This window comes from Aedes aegypti, chromosome 1, assembly GCF_002204515.2.
Source record: "Aedes aegypti strain LVP_AGWG chromosome 1, AaegL5.0 Primary Assembly, whole genome shotgun sequence".
Lineage (NCBI taxonomy): Eukaryota > Metazoa > Arthropoda > Insecta > Diptera > Culicidae > Aedes > Aedes aegypti.
Genome location: NC_035107.1, coordinates 112,425,889 through 112,444,373, shown reverse-complemented (window position 1 = coordinate 112,444,373; position 18,485 = coordinate 112,425,889). Strand labels below are relative to the sequence as shown.

The following is an 18,485-nucleotide window of genomic DNA, read 5'->3' as shown; positions in this document are numbered from 1 at the left end:
AAGGAACTCAGGATGATTCCAGGGCTCTTGGTGGCCAGGGCGAAGTCTCCGGTCAATGGGACCGCCACCAATCGATTCAGCAGCCTTTTTCCGATCTAGAATGGCCAAAATCATTTCCTGGAACCGTTACCCAGCTGAGATATTGCATTTAGTCGCGTTTTGGAGCCCGATTTTCTCACTGTGCACTGTTTCGTGTCGTACATTAGTTAATCACGTTCAATTGAGCCTAGAATGACAAAGTCACTAGTTGATACGCTATTGAACATAGTTGCCGAAGGTTGTATCTGGATTTAAGCTCATTTTCATTAAGCTTTCAGTTGTTGAAAGTTAGGCTTAGATCAGCACTCCCGTACAATCACACATGTGCATGCACCTTGTGCCGCAGCTCGCCCAGCGTCATAGGTGGCTATGATGCGCTTAATGGCTACCACCCAGCTAAGTTGAAGGAATACTAAGCAATATTGCAAATCTACTTCAGATAGTTAAAACACCAACTTTATCAATTTTAATCATCATACAACCTTCTACAATATTGTTTGCTATAGTATCAAGTAGTGTTTTTGACATTCTGGGTTCAACTGAATGCGATCAACAATTTTCCTGACTCAAACAGGAGATGATGTGCTGTTTCCTATATGTTGGAGCTGAAAATCCCATATTAACTTCAATTCAACCCTAAAGAATAATCCTGGCGGGTGCCCCGTGGAATTATACAACCTTATTTTTCTCCCATACTAAGGTGGGCCAGTCTAATATGCAAACCCTATCTAGGTTTTCGAAAGATCTATGTCCCGGACTCGATGGCAATCTAAGTTAGGATTATATATAATCCCGATTCTATGAGAATTCAGCTCAAGCTTGTCGGTAAAAATCATTATTATTTGCAAATCTTTTCAAAGTTTGTGCGAGGAAACTGTCTAGCATTTCTAAAAAAAAATACTTTGTGCAGAATCATGCATAAACCCCTTCATGATTTAATGAGGTACCAGGTATTGAGGAAAAAACCCTCAATGTTAAGTGTCTGATTGCGGGATACCTGATTTTGAAATTTCAAAAAATAATATATCTCAAAAACTAAAGAACATACATCGCTGAAAATTTGAGGATGTTTTTTCAGAGTTTTATATTTTTTTCTGAAAAGTTGAAATCTTATGTTTTCATTCCATAAAAAAGATTAGAAATAGGTTGAGCTGTTCAAAAGTTATGATTTTTTTTAAATAAAAATATAATGCGCTGAGACCTACCCTCCGTAACGCTTCTTGTATGGAAAATTCAAAATTTGTGTATGAGCCATAACGCTTGAGCCTACTCCCCCTTCCCCCTAGAGCGTTACGTAATTTGTGGATGGCGCCATACGGGAAAACACTTAGGTTTATGATTCATACAAAAAGTGCACTCTGAATATCGGTTCTTTGCAACTTTTTCTGACCGTCGGCCAATTCTCCCAAGCGCGAATGCAATCCCGCTTACCTTAGTTACGTAGGCTGACCATACGTACCGTATTTAACGGGACAGTACCGTTTTCATCCCTTCGATGGACTGTCCCGTCGTTTTATGGAAAATGCTCGAATTGTCCCGTTTTTTTAGGAAATGGAGAATTGCCACATAAATTTCAACACCAGTAAAAAAATAAAAATAACAACATAACAAACAGTTTTTAGAAATATTTCACTTACTTTACTTTTGCTGGCACTACGTCCTTCAAGACATGACCTGCGCCACAATGTTGGAAATATTTCAGAGATCATTGGCTTACTCATCTGTTTTCCAAGCAATTATTAGTTTCTCAAACAAAGTTAAACTTGATCCGTATATGCCTTTGCTCTACTTTTTGCGTTTCTTTACTCATATTTATGCCATTTTTTTGTGGATTTCCAAAATACGGATCTTCATAAGATAATTATTCATATAATACCTAACATTGAAAAGAACAACTATGTGTTTACTTCTGATACGCAATTGATTGGATTAACTGTTTTAAAAGTGGATATTTCAATAAAGTTATGAAATATTAGAAACATTTACGCTTGAATTTGAAAAATTTAAATGTGTAACGATTTTTTTAGGAAATTTTTAGAAAACGCTCCTTCTCGGAAATCAAAGAATGAGCTCCAAGGTTCTTAAGTGATTTTTATTGAATCATACAGACATGTAGCTTGGGATTGCATAATCTGGTTCTGCTACTTTCCCTCGAATGGCGGTTTCCCGAATGTCATTCTCTCAACGCCAGTTCTCAGAATGCTAGTTCCCCGAAAACCCCGTTTCCCCGAATAGCTCAGTTCTCCGAAAAGTTCTAAAACTCTTCATTGTCATAACCTTTTGCATTTCAAGTTGGTGAACAATATGTATTTTTGGCTATGTTTATTTAGTCGAGAATGATCAAAAATCTCCTTCTTTTGGTAGCTTATCACTCTTTCTAATTCTACACTATCTCACTACCCGAGCAGAAGCAAAGTTCTGACCAATAAATCGTGATATTTAATTGATTGCCATAAGGGATAAAAGATCTGAAAATAATATCAAAATTGTATTCCTGGAACATCTGAGCCATAGGTAAATTTGATATTGGAAGATCTAAGGAATAGCTCGCTGATATTGATGAGATCTTATAAAAGCTAAATATTATATGCTAATAGTATTCCAGGAGTAAATTTTAGATATTATGTTTGAATACTTTATCTCTCATATCTTTTAAGTTAATATCATTTTTGTATGTCCTTATTAAAATTTGCTATTACCTTTTTTCGCCTGCTCGGGTAAGGACTATTATTGCACTTTTTCGAGCTGCATTGCTTTACAAGGGAACGGGTCATTCGGGGAATTGGAATTCGAGGAAAAGTATCACAATCGCATAGTCTATATCTTTTAAAAATGTGCCGTTTTCGTTTTTTATTTGTCCCGTTTTTATCTGGTTGGCTTATGGTCAGCCTAGTTACGATGCAGCGAGCTTTCACACTAGGATGAAAGGGTTAATGGTTTAGTGTTTCATTTCCATCCAGCACATTCAGAACTTGACTCTGGTTATTCGAATCAACAACAACATGATTCGCATCATGTCCTATCGCATTATACTTAACAATTGACTACACTAGCGATAATTTTTGTTTGGAATTTTTAGCGATTAAGAGTAAGTTGATCGATTTTAGTCTCAGTTTGACCCTGAAGACCCCCTTTATAACTGTAGTCTCAAAATGCAAATGACCTCTGAAGTATTTTTCTTTAAAAAAAAAATATATGTTCTAGGTTATGGCCTTCAGCCTATTATGCTCAAAAACAGATTTTATGTTTTCATCCGACGTTTCGGACACATTCATTGTGCTTTTCTGAAGGAATTAACTGTGTTCCGTTTTCAGTTAATTCCTTGAGAAAGACACAATAAATGTGTCCGAAACGTCGGATGAAAAAACATAACCTAAAACATAATTATCACAGTCATATCCCTAAAAAAAGATATGTAGATGCATAAGTCCTAAAATTTTCAGAAAAATCGGTTGAAAATTGAGTTTAAGATGATATATATTTTGAAACTAAATTCTTAACCCGAACCGCAACGGGTCAACGCTCGCATATCTTGAATTATTGATTCTTGTTTCAAACACAATCTGTGTTTCAGAGTAATAAAATTCAGTACACTTTGATTGTCTTGCTGAGAACTAGAGTGCCTAATAGTTAGGAACAATGGGAATTCGCGGAAAAATTCATGAAATTTTGCGGGTGACCAAGGCGATAATACCAAAGTTTTGCGGTCTCATAGTATTGATCATATTCTACATTGAAATGCATTTTTACAGTTAAAAAATGCCTCGACTAGACCTGTGCGCCGCCGCGCCACGCCGCCACCACTGACTCTTTTAACGTCACGCCGATAATCATTTCAGAGATTCTTATAAGTATACCTTCTGGAGTTTCTTCAGGAATGGATATTTTTACATGAGGATTTATTTGGAAATGTTTCCTGGAATTCCACCAAGACTTCCTGCCAAAGAGTTCTCCTAAGATTTCTCGGGAAATTTCGTAAGGTTCTTTTTCGGGCGGTTTTCCAAAGATTTCCTTAAGTGTTTGTTCGAAAACAAATTTAGGTTGTAAAGGAATTTCTGCGGAAGCTATACCAGACTTTCTTCTGTTAACTCCTCCGAGGAACTTTTCCCAAGAAATCTTTGTTCCGATATGATTCGTATCGATTCCTTCAAGAGTTTCTTCATGAATCGCTTTAAAAATATTTTGAAGAATTCCTCAGAGCGTTTCTTGATTTTTAAGCATTCCACTGCGAATTGTTCAAGGAATTCCTTATACAATTGCTTCAGTTTTTTCCGGGATCAATGCATATTTATTTTTTGGGATTTTAATTCAAGAATTAACATTGCTATTCTTTCGTGAATTCTTGCGACAATTCCATGCGAAACAGTCTAAAAATTATTCCTGGAATATACCCATGCAGTCCTTAAAAAGGAAAAAAAACGTGAATAAGTTTTTCCAAAAACTCTCTAGGGGTTTTTCAGCAATATCTTATCTGTCTGCAATTTACCAAGAACCACTCCGAGAAGTGCACCATATATTATTCTATACATGCCTCTAGAGGTTCATCTAGAAATCATTTCAAGAATTCATCTTCAGATTCCTTCAGATATGTCGTCAGTGATTAGCATTAGAATTAGCATTAAGCATTTCGCACAAATTCGTAGGTGGTACAGTCCTAGACCATTGTATGAGGGTTGCCTCCTTCCCGTCCGTTACCAAAGTCAACAATTTGGGACTAACCTCTAACTCTTAGACAAGATTCTATTCACGGGTTCCTGAGAAGATTTTCTCCAGAATTTCTCTTCTGAATTCTTCTGAGATTCTTGAAGAAGTTTGTATCTAGAATTATCCCAAGAAATTTCTCCAAGAGTCAATCCAAGTCCATGCAAGAGTTCCTAAAACAAATTTGGCAGATATTCTTCCAGAGTAAACTCCAGGAGTCTTCCCAGATATTTTCTAGTGTTCTTCGTTGATTTTTCACAAAATCTCCCTAAGTTCCTTCCATGAAAACTATCACACATCACAGGTATTTCACCAGCATCTTCTTCAAGTATTCTTTAAGGATTTGCTTCATAATTTTCTTTTAGGATTTTTCTAGGAGTCCCGTGAAAAAAAAATTGAGATACATAAATAGGTACTCATTATATATTTTCTAATAACGTTTATACTTTTAACTTACTTGAGCTTGTGATGTATAAGGCTTCGCAATCAATTTTAGTAGTATTTTATATATTTTTTTCTGTTCAAAGAAAAAAAAATTTTGATTGTCCTCGAAGCTGTGATTTATACTTATGGGGCACTATGATCGATTTAATAATTATGAATTAAAGAAAACGCAAAAAAAAATTACTTAAAAAACCTCAGTAAAATTCTACAAAACATTGTTCATAAAAGCTCGAGTAATAAGGTTTGGTAAAATGCCTTAGTACAAACGTGGATATGATAGTTTTACCAATGTTTAAAGTATCAACAGCTGTGAGCCACAATTGAGTTGTTAACAAATGGATTGAAATTATACAAAACTCTATTTTAACTCCTCCATCAGCAGCTTCAACTTTTTCACAACAAAAATATTTAAATCGATTCATATGTTCTTGCTTCCGGTACTCTTACATCAAACACAGACAAACAGACGTCACACTCTCATCATTGTCCATCGACCACCTTTTTAACGGTCGATTCAAAAATATGGTAGGTGGACAATCCGCCATCAGTAGCGCTCGATCCTTTTTGTTCGTGTTTGACGTTTACACAATACCGCCAAATACACCGATTTTACCATTTGGAGTACATGTCCTCGTGACTATGATTTTGATCGAGATTTGATTTAAGTGTTACGTCTGTTTGTCTGTGCATCATATTTAATTTCAAGACCTCTTCTATTTTTAGCATATGTGTTCATTTTGGTCATATAAACATTTTTGATCGTCATTTTGCTTTTGATAAAATTTTAAGACTTATATAAAAATTGAAAAACAAAAAAGCTATCGTAATTTTTTTTATTGTGGTATAAAAACGATGCGGCCGATAGATTGACCACAATGATTGTAAGAAAGATATGAGCAATGTGATTGATCAAAATTTTCTTTGTTTTAACCATATGTATGTACAAAATTTCATCATTTATATTTTTGAACATTTTTCTGTTCAATTATCCCCACGCCGATGACGCCGCCGCCACCGGTTCGAAAACACCCCGACGCCGCCGTCGATTGAAATTATTTCGGCGCACAGGTCTACCCTCGACTCAAAAATGAATAAACCATTTTCATAAGCAAAAATTAGAAATTTACTGCAATTATCATATAAATTCTCCAAATTTAACTAATTTCGCGAGATTTTCTGAATTTCGCAATTTTTCATTGTCCCTACTGCAAAATTCTTGTTTCTCGGGGTTCGCTTCCAAAGAGTTCTTCTTCTTATTCTTCTTGGCGTCCTCACTATGACAGAGCCTGTTTTTCAGCTTAGTGTTCAATGGCCACTTCCACTGTTATTAACCCGTATAGGCCTGAGTGAAAGCAAAAATACTAACACCCTCACCGCTCAGTGAATACTAAACGGATTCAAATATGTTTTTTGTCAGTATACTGGCCCACATATCTAGTTCCTAAAAGTGGCCAACCCAGTAAACACAAACTCGTATAGGATAATGAGATAAGAGTACAAATGTGGAGGCGATATACACACTTAGATTAAATTACTGGGGTCGGTAAAATTTTACTGGGTTTTGGAACTACCGAAAAAGTCAGTAAAATGATAACTGTCGCCACGCGTAATTGAAAAGCAAATTTCACCATGTTTTATTTTTAATCGATATATGATATAAAAAGAAAGCTCTCTGCAAAATTTCAGTAAAAAATCTCTGTTTTTCGATTTCTGACATTTTTTGTTAGTTTACTGACTTTTTCGGTAGTTCCAAAACCCAGTTATTTTTACCGAACAGATTGAGTGTGTACGTACATGTGCCATTAGACTGCATGCAAAATGTACGTATATCGCCTCCACATTTGTACTCTTGTACCCTATCAAATACAATCATGTGTTTACTGGGAAGGGATCTCGGGACTATTCCTGTGGTCGGAGATATTCTGGTGAGTTAAATGGGCTATTTTTCGGGACACGCCAAGTTGTCTTTATTTATTTGCAATGGCAATCATTTTAATTTGCATAAATCATTAAGATCTGATATTCAACATTCTAAATGAAGAGGTAAGCACCGTTTAGAATGTACTGGATGTGGTCACCCGGACTTAATGCCCTAATGAACCGGCTATAGATTTGTTGGATGCTAAACCCTTTATATTCTCTAACAGTAGAGATCAAACATAATAATTTACTGAAATACGTTCCAATGGGCTTGACATATATGTTAAGATACAAATTGGCCCCTTTGTCATAAATTTAAGGCATCCAGGGGACCCAAAATGGTCATTTCAAGGGTCAAACAAATGCAGGACACAAGGTTATCCAATTCAATCGTTTCTCGAAATGTTTACGCTGATGCGTTTTTCTTTAAATTCCTTGATATAGTGGCCACATTATAGCCGATTCAGGAAATTATCTGTTATTTGAAATTTGCCTACCTTCAGGGGCACAGAAGCACAGCACCCTTTTCAGCCGACCTGACCCAGTAACCCACCTGAATAACTCCGGACACATGAACATTCCCGAAATCCATTGGCCACTTTTAGAAACTAGATATGTGTGCCAGTATACTGACAAAAAATAAATTTAAATCGATTAAATACTCGCTGAGCGGTGAGAGATTTAGTAATTTTTCTTTCACTCAGGCCTATACGGGTTAACTGAAAGCTTTCTTTGCCAAAGTTGCCATTTTCGCATTCGTAAATCGTGTGACATGTACGATGATACTATATGCCCAGGGAAGTCAAGGAAATTTCCATTACGAAAAGATCCTGGACTGATCGGGAATCGAACCCAGACACCTTCAGCATTCCTTAACAACTCGGCTAAGGAAGGCCCTGAAAAGAGTTAGACTCTCCGTATATTTATATTTCGGGTGTTTCCTCACTTAATTAATATTACTCAAATGTGTTTTTCAAAAACAAAGAACACGTTTTGACCTTTTACGTCCCTACTGGAACGAAACCTCAGTCTCTAAGCATTGTTTTCTAAGAGCATTTCCACTGTTATTAACTGATAGGTATATCATGTGACAAGTACGATGATACTGTATGCCAAGGGAAGTCAAGAAAATTTACATTACAAAAAGATACTGGACCGATCACGAATTAAACCCAAACATCGTCAGCATGGCTTTGCTTTGCAGCCGTGGACTTTTCCACAAGGCTATGGAAGGCCTCAAACGCGCTACCTACTAAAGTGAAGACAAATTTGAGTAGCGCTAATGGTGCAATGCTAAGCACGGTTGCCGCTCACCGCATTCGGTCGGGTAGGAATTCCCGTTGATGCCGTTGGGGTTTTCAGAATCATAAAATGGTTGATCACCTTCTCCTTTGGAAGGGAAGTAAACCGTGGTGATAAGGGTTCGAAATGGATTACTTCGATCCTAGACTCAGCCGATGTTGAGCATATTTGACGCCGATGAGTTTAAGTTGGTCTCAGAAATAATCAGAAGAAGAGTAAGAGTAAATTGGGTTCGGCGAAACAAATATCTACCTCTTAGGTAAATTCCTAATTCAGGTAATAAGAGATACGACATTTTTACACGATCACTTCGCCTCAACGGTATCTTTGCGTATATAATCAGCTGATGTGAAAGAATAATCAACAACAAATGTAAAAATCTGAAGTTCCTAAAAAACAAAAAAACAAAATATCAAAATAACGCTGAACAAAATTTTATATTTGTATCCTAATCGCGAGAGAAATGCTTATGGTAATACTAGGGTGATTGGTTTTGTTTAGCACTAGATCATGGCATTTTCAATAGATGTTAAATTTGAAATTATTTTTGCTCACATGAAAAAAGACCCGAGTATAATTTAAACTGGTACTTATACACATTTGACTTATTCCCTTCAAAATAAATCGTTCACCTTTGTTTGTTTTGAAATTACCAGACCAAGTTAATTTACTAATGGAAAATTTTTCTCGGCATCGTGATTTCGAGGAGTGCCGTAATTCCTTAATTACATACACTTGAACGATATCTACTTCATATCTTCTAATTAAATTACTGAGTATTGACAATGATGTCAAATATTGTATATATTTTTCCAAATTATAGTAACCTTATTCTTTTATATATATATTTTATATGAATCCATCGACCTCAAACAAGCACAAACAGAACACATGAAACCCACAAACAATTTACCCCGTAACCGAAAACAAATTCGCAAAAATTTTCCACCACTCAAACAGCTCCGCATCGCCTTCACGCATGTTGTTGCATGGCTTGTCAATTCAAAATTCCAGTTCTCCATTGAATAAGCAAACTATATGACCGTCGAACGACGGCTCGCCGGTGGGAAAGTACCGGGCTCGCAACAGCTACGATTCGCAGCTTCTGAAGCAGCCGCTTCACACCCGACAATGACTTGTAAGACGACAACGGCGACACGCGGAGTCCTCCTTCTCGACCACGACACCGCGAAATCCCATTGATGATGGCTAATGATTCCAGCAAAGTGGGAGGTGGTACTCTTGGGTGGAATCGATCCTTTCGTGTGTCGTGATGCATTTGAGCGGGAGCGAGGGAGAGAGTTTGTCCACCCACGCGATAACACTAAGAGAGTGAGTTACCGTTGATAACCACCTGTTGAACACTCAGCTTTAGAGGTAGCAGTTGGCGGTAATGCGGGGGTTGACATTTCTATGGACTGCTACGGAATGGAGAACCTTATCCATCTGTTGGGTAAGGTGGAAAATAAAAACAGAGAATTGAGAGCTCGAGGGAACCTTATGGGACACTTGCGCGCGAGAGTGAGAATCAAGGGAGATTCCTCAGAAATGAAACACGTTAAGCCAGAAAGAGAGCGTTGCTCTTGAATTAGAAATCCAGGAGTTTGGCAAGCGCGCGCGACTGCGGAACGGAAATTAAGACGTTTAAATAATTTCCATCCCGGTAGGGAGTCTTTCAGTAGGGGTGAGAATTCAGTCGCGATCGGTTCGCGGTACATCCTAAGCATTCATAAATAGGGGGTTTTGTTGGGCCAACGGAAACACTGAAAATGGGGTGTTGGGATACATAAGAAAGTGTTTGCTAGTGTACCTGTAACTAATTAGAAGAAGAAACAGTGAGTGGGTTAATGAAATAATCAAGTGAGAAAGGACACCGATAAACACCGAAGAACTGTTCCGTGAAATGCACTAGCACTAATCGATTAGCCGAACTCTGTGTATCGTACTACTCGAAGAAATACGACGAACTTATCGAAAATTTTGATTCACAGCTTATCACAAATGTCAGACATCGGCAGCAGGGAGCTATAAATCAAACAAGTTTCACGTTCCAAAGCACCAGTCCAAAATCAGTTTCCGAAGATTAGGAAAGCATCCAACGGCGGCAGAAGAAGTTGAAGAATACAGTGTTATCTAAGCAGGGATTTGTGAGCCCTCGACAATCCAAACCTTTGTTGACTTGTTTTTGTGTCACCCTTTGAACCCTTTTGGAGCGGATCTGTCTACTCGTCAGTACATCTTGGTCCCGAAAGTTCCATTTTGGAATGGAAGTAGTTGCTGGCGTAAGGATCGCATTCCCGTATCTACTGAAGGTGAACGAAGCACTGCTTGGAACCTCGGAATACGAACGCGATTTCAATTATCTGAACGGCCGACTATTGGTGGCAGCCGACACGCTGGAGCAAGTTGTTAGCCCAGAAGTAGAAAACGCGTAAACGCGCCTCAGATGAGAAACGTCGAAGAAGTAGCAGCCCAAGTGCCCTAGAGGAATCCAGCTAGTGGAAGCATTCACTTTCATTAGCTGATCGATCTCTCCTTCCAAAAGCCAAACCAAGCCATCGTATTGAGTCAAATATCACCAACGCCAAATTACACCAGTTCGCGCCAATCTCTTCGATCAAGTCCAGAGGACATCAATTGCATCGCAATTCGTGAAAAAGTAAGACCAAAGCGGTCCAGATCTCTATAGCTAGTGCCAGCATAGTAGAAATAGTAGCAACTAACGGGGACGGCAAACAGGTTAGCAATGAATCAGAAGCTGAAGCCAGTGGACGACCAGGAACAGCCACCGCCATTGGTGGTTGATCCGACGGATCTTCTCTACAGTATAGATCTCAATGGTGCCCAAGATGAGAGCATCGTACATCGAAACGGTAGCATCAGTAACAATAGCAACATCAACTCTAATATTAGCGTCAACAACAACAATAATAATAACAACAACAATTCAATCGGTGCTAACAGTTTTAAGTCTGACGACCTAAGGATTGATGTCCGAGGAGTACCAGAGTACTATCGAACCGATGATGATAGTTATAGACCGTTTACCATCTACGGAAACCACCACGGTGAGTTTGGTATGTTTTGCACAGATTTCTTTATTTATCTTGTTTACCTTTATTTTGCCTGTAAAAACATGTAAATCTACTTAGCTTTCAATGTGTCCTTGCTGTCGTTAAACCGCTAGTAGAATATCGCATCTCATATCAGTAGCATAACAAACACGAACACCTACAAGTTACACTTATCACACAAAACGGCTGCTAGCTAGTAGTTCTTGATACATCGGCCCGCTTCCTGGTACATGGACAGGTAAAGGTAATGTGCGGCGATTGATTATGATAAAACTAATCACCGCATATTACGGCGCCCGTGTGAGAGGAGCATCCCGGAGTGTGTGAAAGATTCGCAACAACGGTCACCGTAACCAACTGAACCAACCTGCGCATTAGGGTGTCTCGAAATTTCACTTTGAAGGGAAACTTGGGGACTCAAGCTCCAAGTAACAAGCAAACGTTGGTATGGAGTCTGAGAAATTACGTAAAATTGAAGCAAATGTCAAAACTAAAAAAACAGTTCCTCAGAAACAATCCACATACCGAAAAAAAAACACAAAGCTGTGAATTTTACTCAATCCTCCATGCTACGATAGAAGCTATTAATTCCATAGTGTTCATAACTATGAAAAAAGTGTGGAGGTGACCTTTGTGCATTTTTTTTTTGTTGAAAAAGTCATAATTTTTAATTATTTAAAAATATTGTTTGTGAAACATAAACAATACAAAAATTTTCTTGGTAGTTAAGACTAGTAGGGCCAAAAGTATGAAAAAGTGAGTATAACGAAATTTTATAGTACTAGAAATATTTTACTTCATCTAGCAAAAACACAAACTTATTTTTAAAAATCCCAACGGGGCAACCTTTGAACATAATTTTTCAGAGTTTCCTCCATGTCAAACTTTGTTTGTAACAGCTTTAGCAATCATTTGGAGGTTTAGCCCCCAAGCGAAATTTTGCTACACCCTACTGAGCATGCAAATCAAGATCGGCATCGGGATGGATGATGAGCGAGCAATTTGACAACTCGTATGACACCCGGTGACGCGCCGACTACTTGTTCGCGGTCGGTAACTTTCCGTCCCGCCAAGATAATTACATTTTTGCCGAGTAAAACGACCGTAACAAAGAGATGTCACATTGAGTGTGCCCAACGTGTGGGTCAGATTGTGACTTGCCAGATTATCATACCCCTTAATTTGACAATGGAAGACAAACAATGTGTTACTGTTGTGAGCTGGTCACGCAATCGTTGTTACGTGTGAATGACTACCAAAGTGCATGCCTGAATTTGCAAATTGGGTAATTGCCCTTATGTTCCTTACTAGGACATAATTGAACGTTTTAATACTTTAAATGACTGTCCACCCCTAGGGCACTACCAAAGCCAGGTAACCCAATTCGTCATAGTTCAAACTATCCGCCAATCTAAACCTGACAAAGCCCCGACAAGTAGTGATTCTTGTGATTAGACCGCTTATCAAACTCACATACCATGACCATCTACGACATGGATGCGCCACTGCTGCTGCTGCTGGTATCAGAACAGTACCAAACCACTCAATCAGCTCCGCGGACAACACATTGTTTGTCTAATTGATAATAAAGGGGACGAAGAATGACACTTGACTGAAAGATAGCACCACAAGCCTTGATTCGCAACAAGGCAATAGCTCGCATTCTTGCCATCACAATATGGAGGCGTTTTCTTCGCAAATGTTGTGGTTAGCTTCCTTGTTTCATATTTTTCAAATTTCTTAGATTTCTTGTTTACACAATTTCTTACCTTCCTTGTTAAAATTTTTCAGAATTCCTTAACTTCTTCTTCTTCTTCTTGGCATTAACGTCCTCACTGGGACTGAACCTGCTTCTAAGCTTAGTGTTCTTATGAGCACCTCCACAGTTATTAACTGAGAGCTTTCTTTGCAAAAGTTGCCATTTTCGCATTGGTATATCGTGTGGCAGGCACGAGTATACTCTGTGCATAGGGAAGTCAAGGAAATTTCCATTATGAAAAGATCCTGGACCGACTCTAACCACACGGATAAGGAAGGCCCCAAATTCCTTAACTTCCTTGTTTTAAATTTCCAGAATTTCCATCATTATTGCTGCTAGACATGAAAAACACGAATTCTTACAGACCTTTCCAATTTCTGGGGTCTTGAAGGTGATGATAAATCGAAAGCAGTCCTCAAATTTTCAATAGCACAAATGCTATGAATCAAAAACCACTTCACGCTGAGAATTTGATCGATTAGTCACTATCAGTGAATGACTAATCGATGAAATTTCTAGCATGATGGTACATCCAGTTCTCTTGAAATGTCATGGTGTAGCTGCCTTCTATATTCGCCATAACAATTTTTAAAATTTTCAGCTCGATTGGTTATAGCTTAAATCGTCTGTAGCCTAATTCAGGTTTTTGGGCCAGTCTAATAACCTTGATGTTATGAACGATAAACTATTTGATCCTCTAAAAGTACATGCCACATTTATGCGGGCTGTATCTTCCAAATATTGTTTGATCCTTTGAATGATCATCATAAACTTGTGGTTGCAAACTTTACGAAGCAGTGGCAAGATTACAATTTTGTCAAAACAAAAACAGTTCAGATTAGATTCCGAGATATGGGTTATAAAATAATTTCACGGAACTTCATACCGCGGAAGCGTGATCAACAGTGGATAGCTGTATTTCATTTATGCGCAGGTTGCAATGGATATTGCGCCGTCAAATACAAGCAACGGAACCACTGACAAACAAACATAATACCGCAGACAGACGTTGAAGCAGGAACAAATTTATTCAAACTTCTTGTGTAAATTCTACCGTGGTGCCACCTAGGGAACAAATTGCTACAGTTTAGTGACAATTCGTGTAACCACGTGGCTTTGACTGCTCGCTTACCACTCAGCCCACCACCCAACGTACAAAAATATCAAAACAATCACTCTAAAATCGACACCCTAATTGTGGTACTTTCACATCGGTTTGGTTGCATGAATAACGATAACTCAATTCCTTTTTATTAGCTTTAATCGTTGTCAATATGTAATAAAATTTGCGATAAATTTCCATAAGGTTTCATATAAGAAATTAGTTTCTTTAGAATTCGTCACTCACCCACCGCAAACAAAAGTGAAGTATTTTTGGCGTTGAGAGCGCCAACTGTGTGAGGTTCTTTGTCATGCTGACAAAGAAGTTTAGTCAGGGTGACCTGGACCTGGTTATATGCCACTAACGCCATCTGTTAGTTTATTACCACTTGGTGATTTGTGGCGGCCATGTTTTTTACACAAACCGCTGTGTATAACTTGAAAGCCTGTCTGCGAGAATACCGTGCACCCCCGCTTATTTGAACGGTACCTCATGCAAAGCATCGGGGTTAATTTTTAATTTGAACTTATAGTCACCCTACGATGAACAGAAAATCGTACTTCTGCCTACCCCTTTGGCTGTTTTGTTTTGATTCTATGTTCCGTTCCACAGCGTTCCATTTCACTTTACTCCATTTCATGAAATTAATGACGTTTGAACCATTTTTTATCTGAACGATGTGCAAAATAGCGGGGTACAAATAAAAAGTGCTCAGATTAAATGCGGTTAAACCAACGGGGGTACCCGGTACTCTCATTGGCGTAGAAATAGGGGGGGAGGGTTCCAACAACTCTTTACCCACAAATTAATTCCGGAAATTCAGAACATTTCAACTAAAAAAATAACCTTTCAAAAGATCATAGTTTTTCCTCGCAATTCTTCTAAATAATCATTGACACTATCAAATCTCATACTAAGATATTTCGATATTCACTATGAATTTCTTCAAACAGTTTTCTCAAAAATTAAATTACAAATACCTCTCGTAATACAATTGTTGTAATAAATTGTTGTTTCCCCTTCCTTCGCCTGACGCTTTCATGGAAACCTTCGTGCACAAATCTTTTCATACTCCAAATAGCAACATTTTAAAGAGTGAAGAATATTGGTAAATTTTAGGAGCTTTGAAATATATACGTATGGTTCCTGATTTCTGAAAGTCTATCAGGAATTCCTCAACAAATTTTCAAAGTAATGCAAAAAAATCCTCCAAGACTTGAATCCAGTTCAAAATTTCGCGTTAAACAACTACAGTTCTACCACAATAATTTAAAATAGTCCTTCCAAAAAGTTTGTGCGGAATTTCTGCAATTAGGAAAAAACATGGTTTTTACATCGAACTGTTAATCTGTTCACAATAGTATCATGAAACTTCATGCAAAACATTTTCTAAGATGTAAGATACAAATATCTTTTGTAAAAATTCCATCTGTTTTAACGCCAATAATTGTCCATCATTCAAGACGAAAGAACAACAATTTTTGGAGCATTTTTTTTTTTCAAAACCACTCAAGTTTTCCTGTAAGGTATATCGTCAAGAATTTTGTCAAACAGTTTCAGAAATTCTACGGTGAACATTTGAATTTTTTAACATGAATTTAGTATTTGTTTTCCTTATATTTAATTTTAGTTGAAATTACTCAAAAAATGTATTTACATATCTCTCTTCTAAAACTTTTTTGTTTTCGTTGCTCTACAAAACTGATATAAATTGAATATGGATATGGAGTGATTACAGTCAAGAACTGGCTACGTGCTAATCTCACTTATATTGCTGGCAACTGAACAAAAAGTTCAAGCTTTCAAATTACTTTCTTGTTTGATCAATGACAAAACATTTTTTTTTTTTTTCGTTCAACCAATAAATTTCATTAAGAACAAATCTCGCTCTATTTTTTTTTATTTTTTTATTTTTTGAACTGCGCTTTGTTTTAATACCCATAAAGTTTTTAAAATTAGTCTTGTAATGCGAATTTCTTATATTTTGTTGATTAAAATTTTTCTACGGTCACAATACTGCCCACCGATTCAAATACTCTCTACCTGTCATGTTCGATTGGCTCCGATCCGATTAGCTCCGATAGTTCTATCCACCAGACTGTGTATAGACTGTAAAAGCGATTGGTAGCGTAATTTGTAGAGAAAATTAAAAAAAATAAGGTGAATTCCTTGGAACAATCCTAGAAAGACATCCCAGAGGAAACAATAAAATGATCAGAAAAAATCCCTGAACAAATTGGCTAAATATTTGAGCATTTTCACGGAAGAGTTTTTGAACGAACAGTTGAAAGAAGAAACTTTATATGAATGTTTGAGTTTAATAAAACAATATTTGGTAGGTGATTCTAAAGAAATTTTAAAATAATATTATCGAGCGTGTTTCGTTTCGAAGGAATGTGAGGATTGATTGAGATTGATTTTAATATAAATCAGAGTTTTCAGTGAAACATTCAGATAGATCTCCAGATAACATCTCTTAGAAATGGCAGAGAAAATTTTCCCAATTGAGCCCTTTCCAATTGCTTATGGAAATATTGTGGAATATTAGGAGGAACCCTTAAAGTAACACCTGGAAGAACCCTGTCTGATTTTTCATCATTTGATGTTTTCTTTTGGATATTTTTACTGTAATTTTTTCAAGCAATCCTAGAATAATACGAGTGATTTTCTGAGAGATTTGTTGAAGCAATCTGAAGAGAAACTTTAGGAAGAACCTCAAAGGCAAAGTTGTAAAAACTGTTGGTGATCTCTTTCATTCGGAGAGAATCCTTGCTTGATCTTGAAGACTATTTTGGTGAGACTCCTAGAATTTCTCAGATATTCCAGAAAATCCTAAACAAATTGTCAATGAACAACTGAATGATATTCTACGCCAAGAAATGAAATTGTTAGTACAGAAATAATTCATGAAGTAATCGCCCTAAGAATGCTCAGAGGAATCTCCTAAAAGCACATGTTTGAATAATTGAAAAGTTTGTGGAAGAGTCCCTCCTCGTTAGTCATATGGAAGAATTCTCAATACTGAATTCGAAAAAGAATGAATATTTTCCGTGCTAATAATATTTATTTTAAAATATCACTGATGTGCAGCAAAATGAGGCAAAATCACAAACAATTAAAATCAATACAAATCTATGCATCGTCATCTTGAAAATTGGATTCCTTTTGCTATGTCTCCACCTTCAATATATGAGTGCAAACTATCATGTGCAACTTAGTAATATTTTTACAAATTTTCAAACTGTTTATGATTTAGACAACAACATATGTATCTAAAAGAAATTGAACATGTATGCAAACTCTTCGAACTGTACAAATACTTTGAAATTTTGATTTGTATTCAATTAAACACATATTCATTTTCTCTGGTCTAACTTCAATTTCTAATCACAATGAAAAGGAATGTAGACTCTATGTAGTAGTGAGATATTGAAAACACATTTTGTTTAAAATAAAGCAGATAGTAATAGTAATTTTATTGGAGATTTTTCTGATACTCTGAGCAAAAAATGGTATAAGTTGTTAAATTTCAATGTTCAACGAAAATTACATGCATCGAAAAAGTTTGTGCAGACTGAGATCTGCTTGGTGTTATTGCATAACTGCACGTTTACGTTTTTTTTTATTCGATAATAAAAAAAAAAATACCGAAAGAGCAACCCAGTTACCATGCGATTGCAGACAAATATACAAATATGACTAAGCGGCGGAAAACCAACTGGCTCGAATCAGTTTTCATTAGCAATTTGCATTTGATGACTGCAAATTAGTTAAAACGGTAACATCTACATAGAGAACTGAATGAATGCGAGTAAATTTCTTCCCCCAAATAATTTGGACAAGATGTTAGTATAGACACTACACACGGATTCCTTGATTTCAATTTATCGCAGGTAACAAAAGACACTACTATTACCTGAAAGTTGGTATGCTGACAGCAGTTCCGTGACTCAAGCTCAGTTCTCATCAACAGAACCCTTTTTACGCATTAAAATCATATTGACCAAATTGGGCTACCTGTAACAGTTGTGGTCATAAAATTGCTAAATCACATTCCAATTCAAATTGAGCACACCTCAGCCAAGTTGGGTACAAAACAGCTGGAATTGAAAGGATTAGAAGCAAAAGGGTGTAAGCAAAAGAG

The 18,485-nt window shown here is 37.0% G+C and overlaps 1 protein-coding gene across 7 annotated transcripts in view; it reads left to right on the top strand.

Moving 5' to 3' along the window:
• Positions 1-18,485, top strand: part of LOC110676690 (solute carrier family 41 member 1) — a 221,527-nt gene that overhangs the window by 177,336 nt on the left and 25,706 nt on the right. For 2 of the 7 annotated variants that reach the window (XM_021845546.1, XM_021845551.1), the window contains exon 2: positions 10,398-11,483. The exons of 2 other annotated variants lie outside the window; for them this stretch is intronic. In XM_021845546.1, the coding sequence (XP_021701238.1) occupies positions 11,153-11,483 (331 nt within the window). In that variant the 5' untranslated portion in view covers positions 10,398-11,152. Of the gene's footprint in view, positions 1-10,069; positions 11,484-18,485 lie in introns of those variants that run through there. 3 more of the 7 variants (XM_021845555.1, XM_021845537.1, XM_021845556.1) reach the window with 3 other exon arrangements.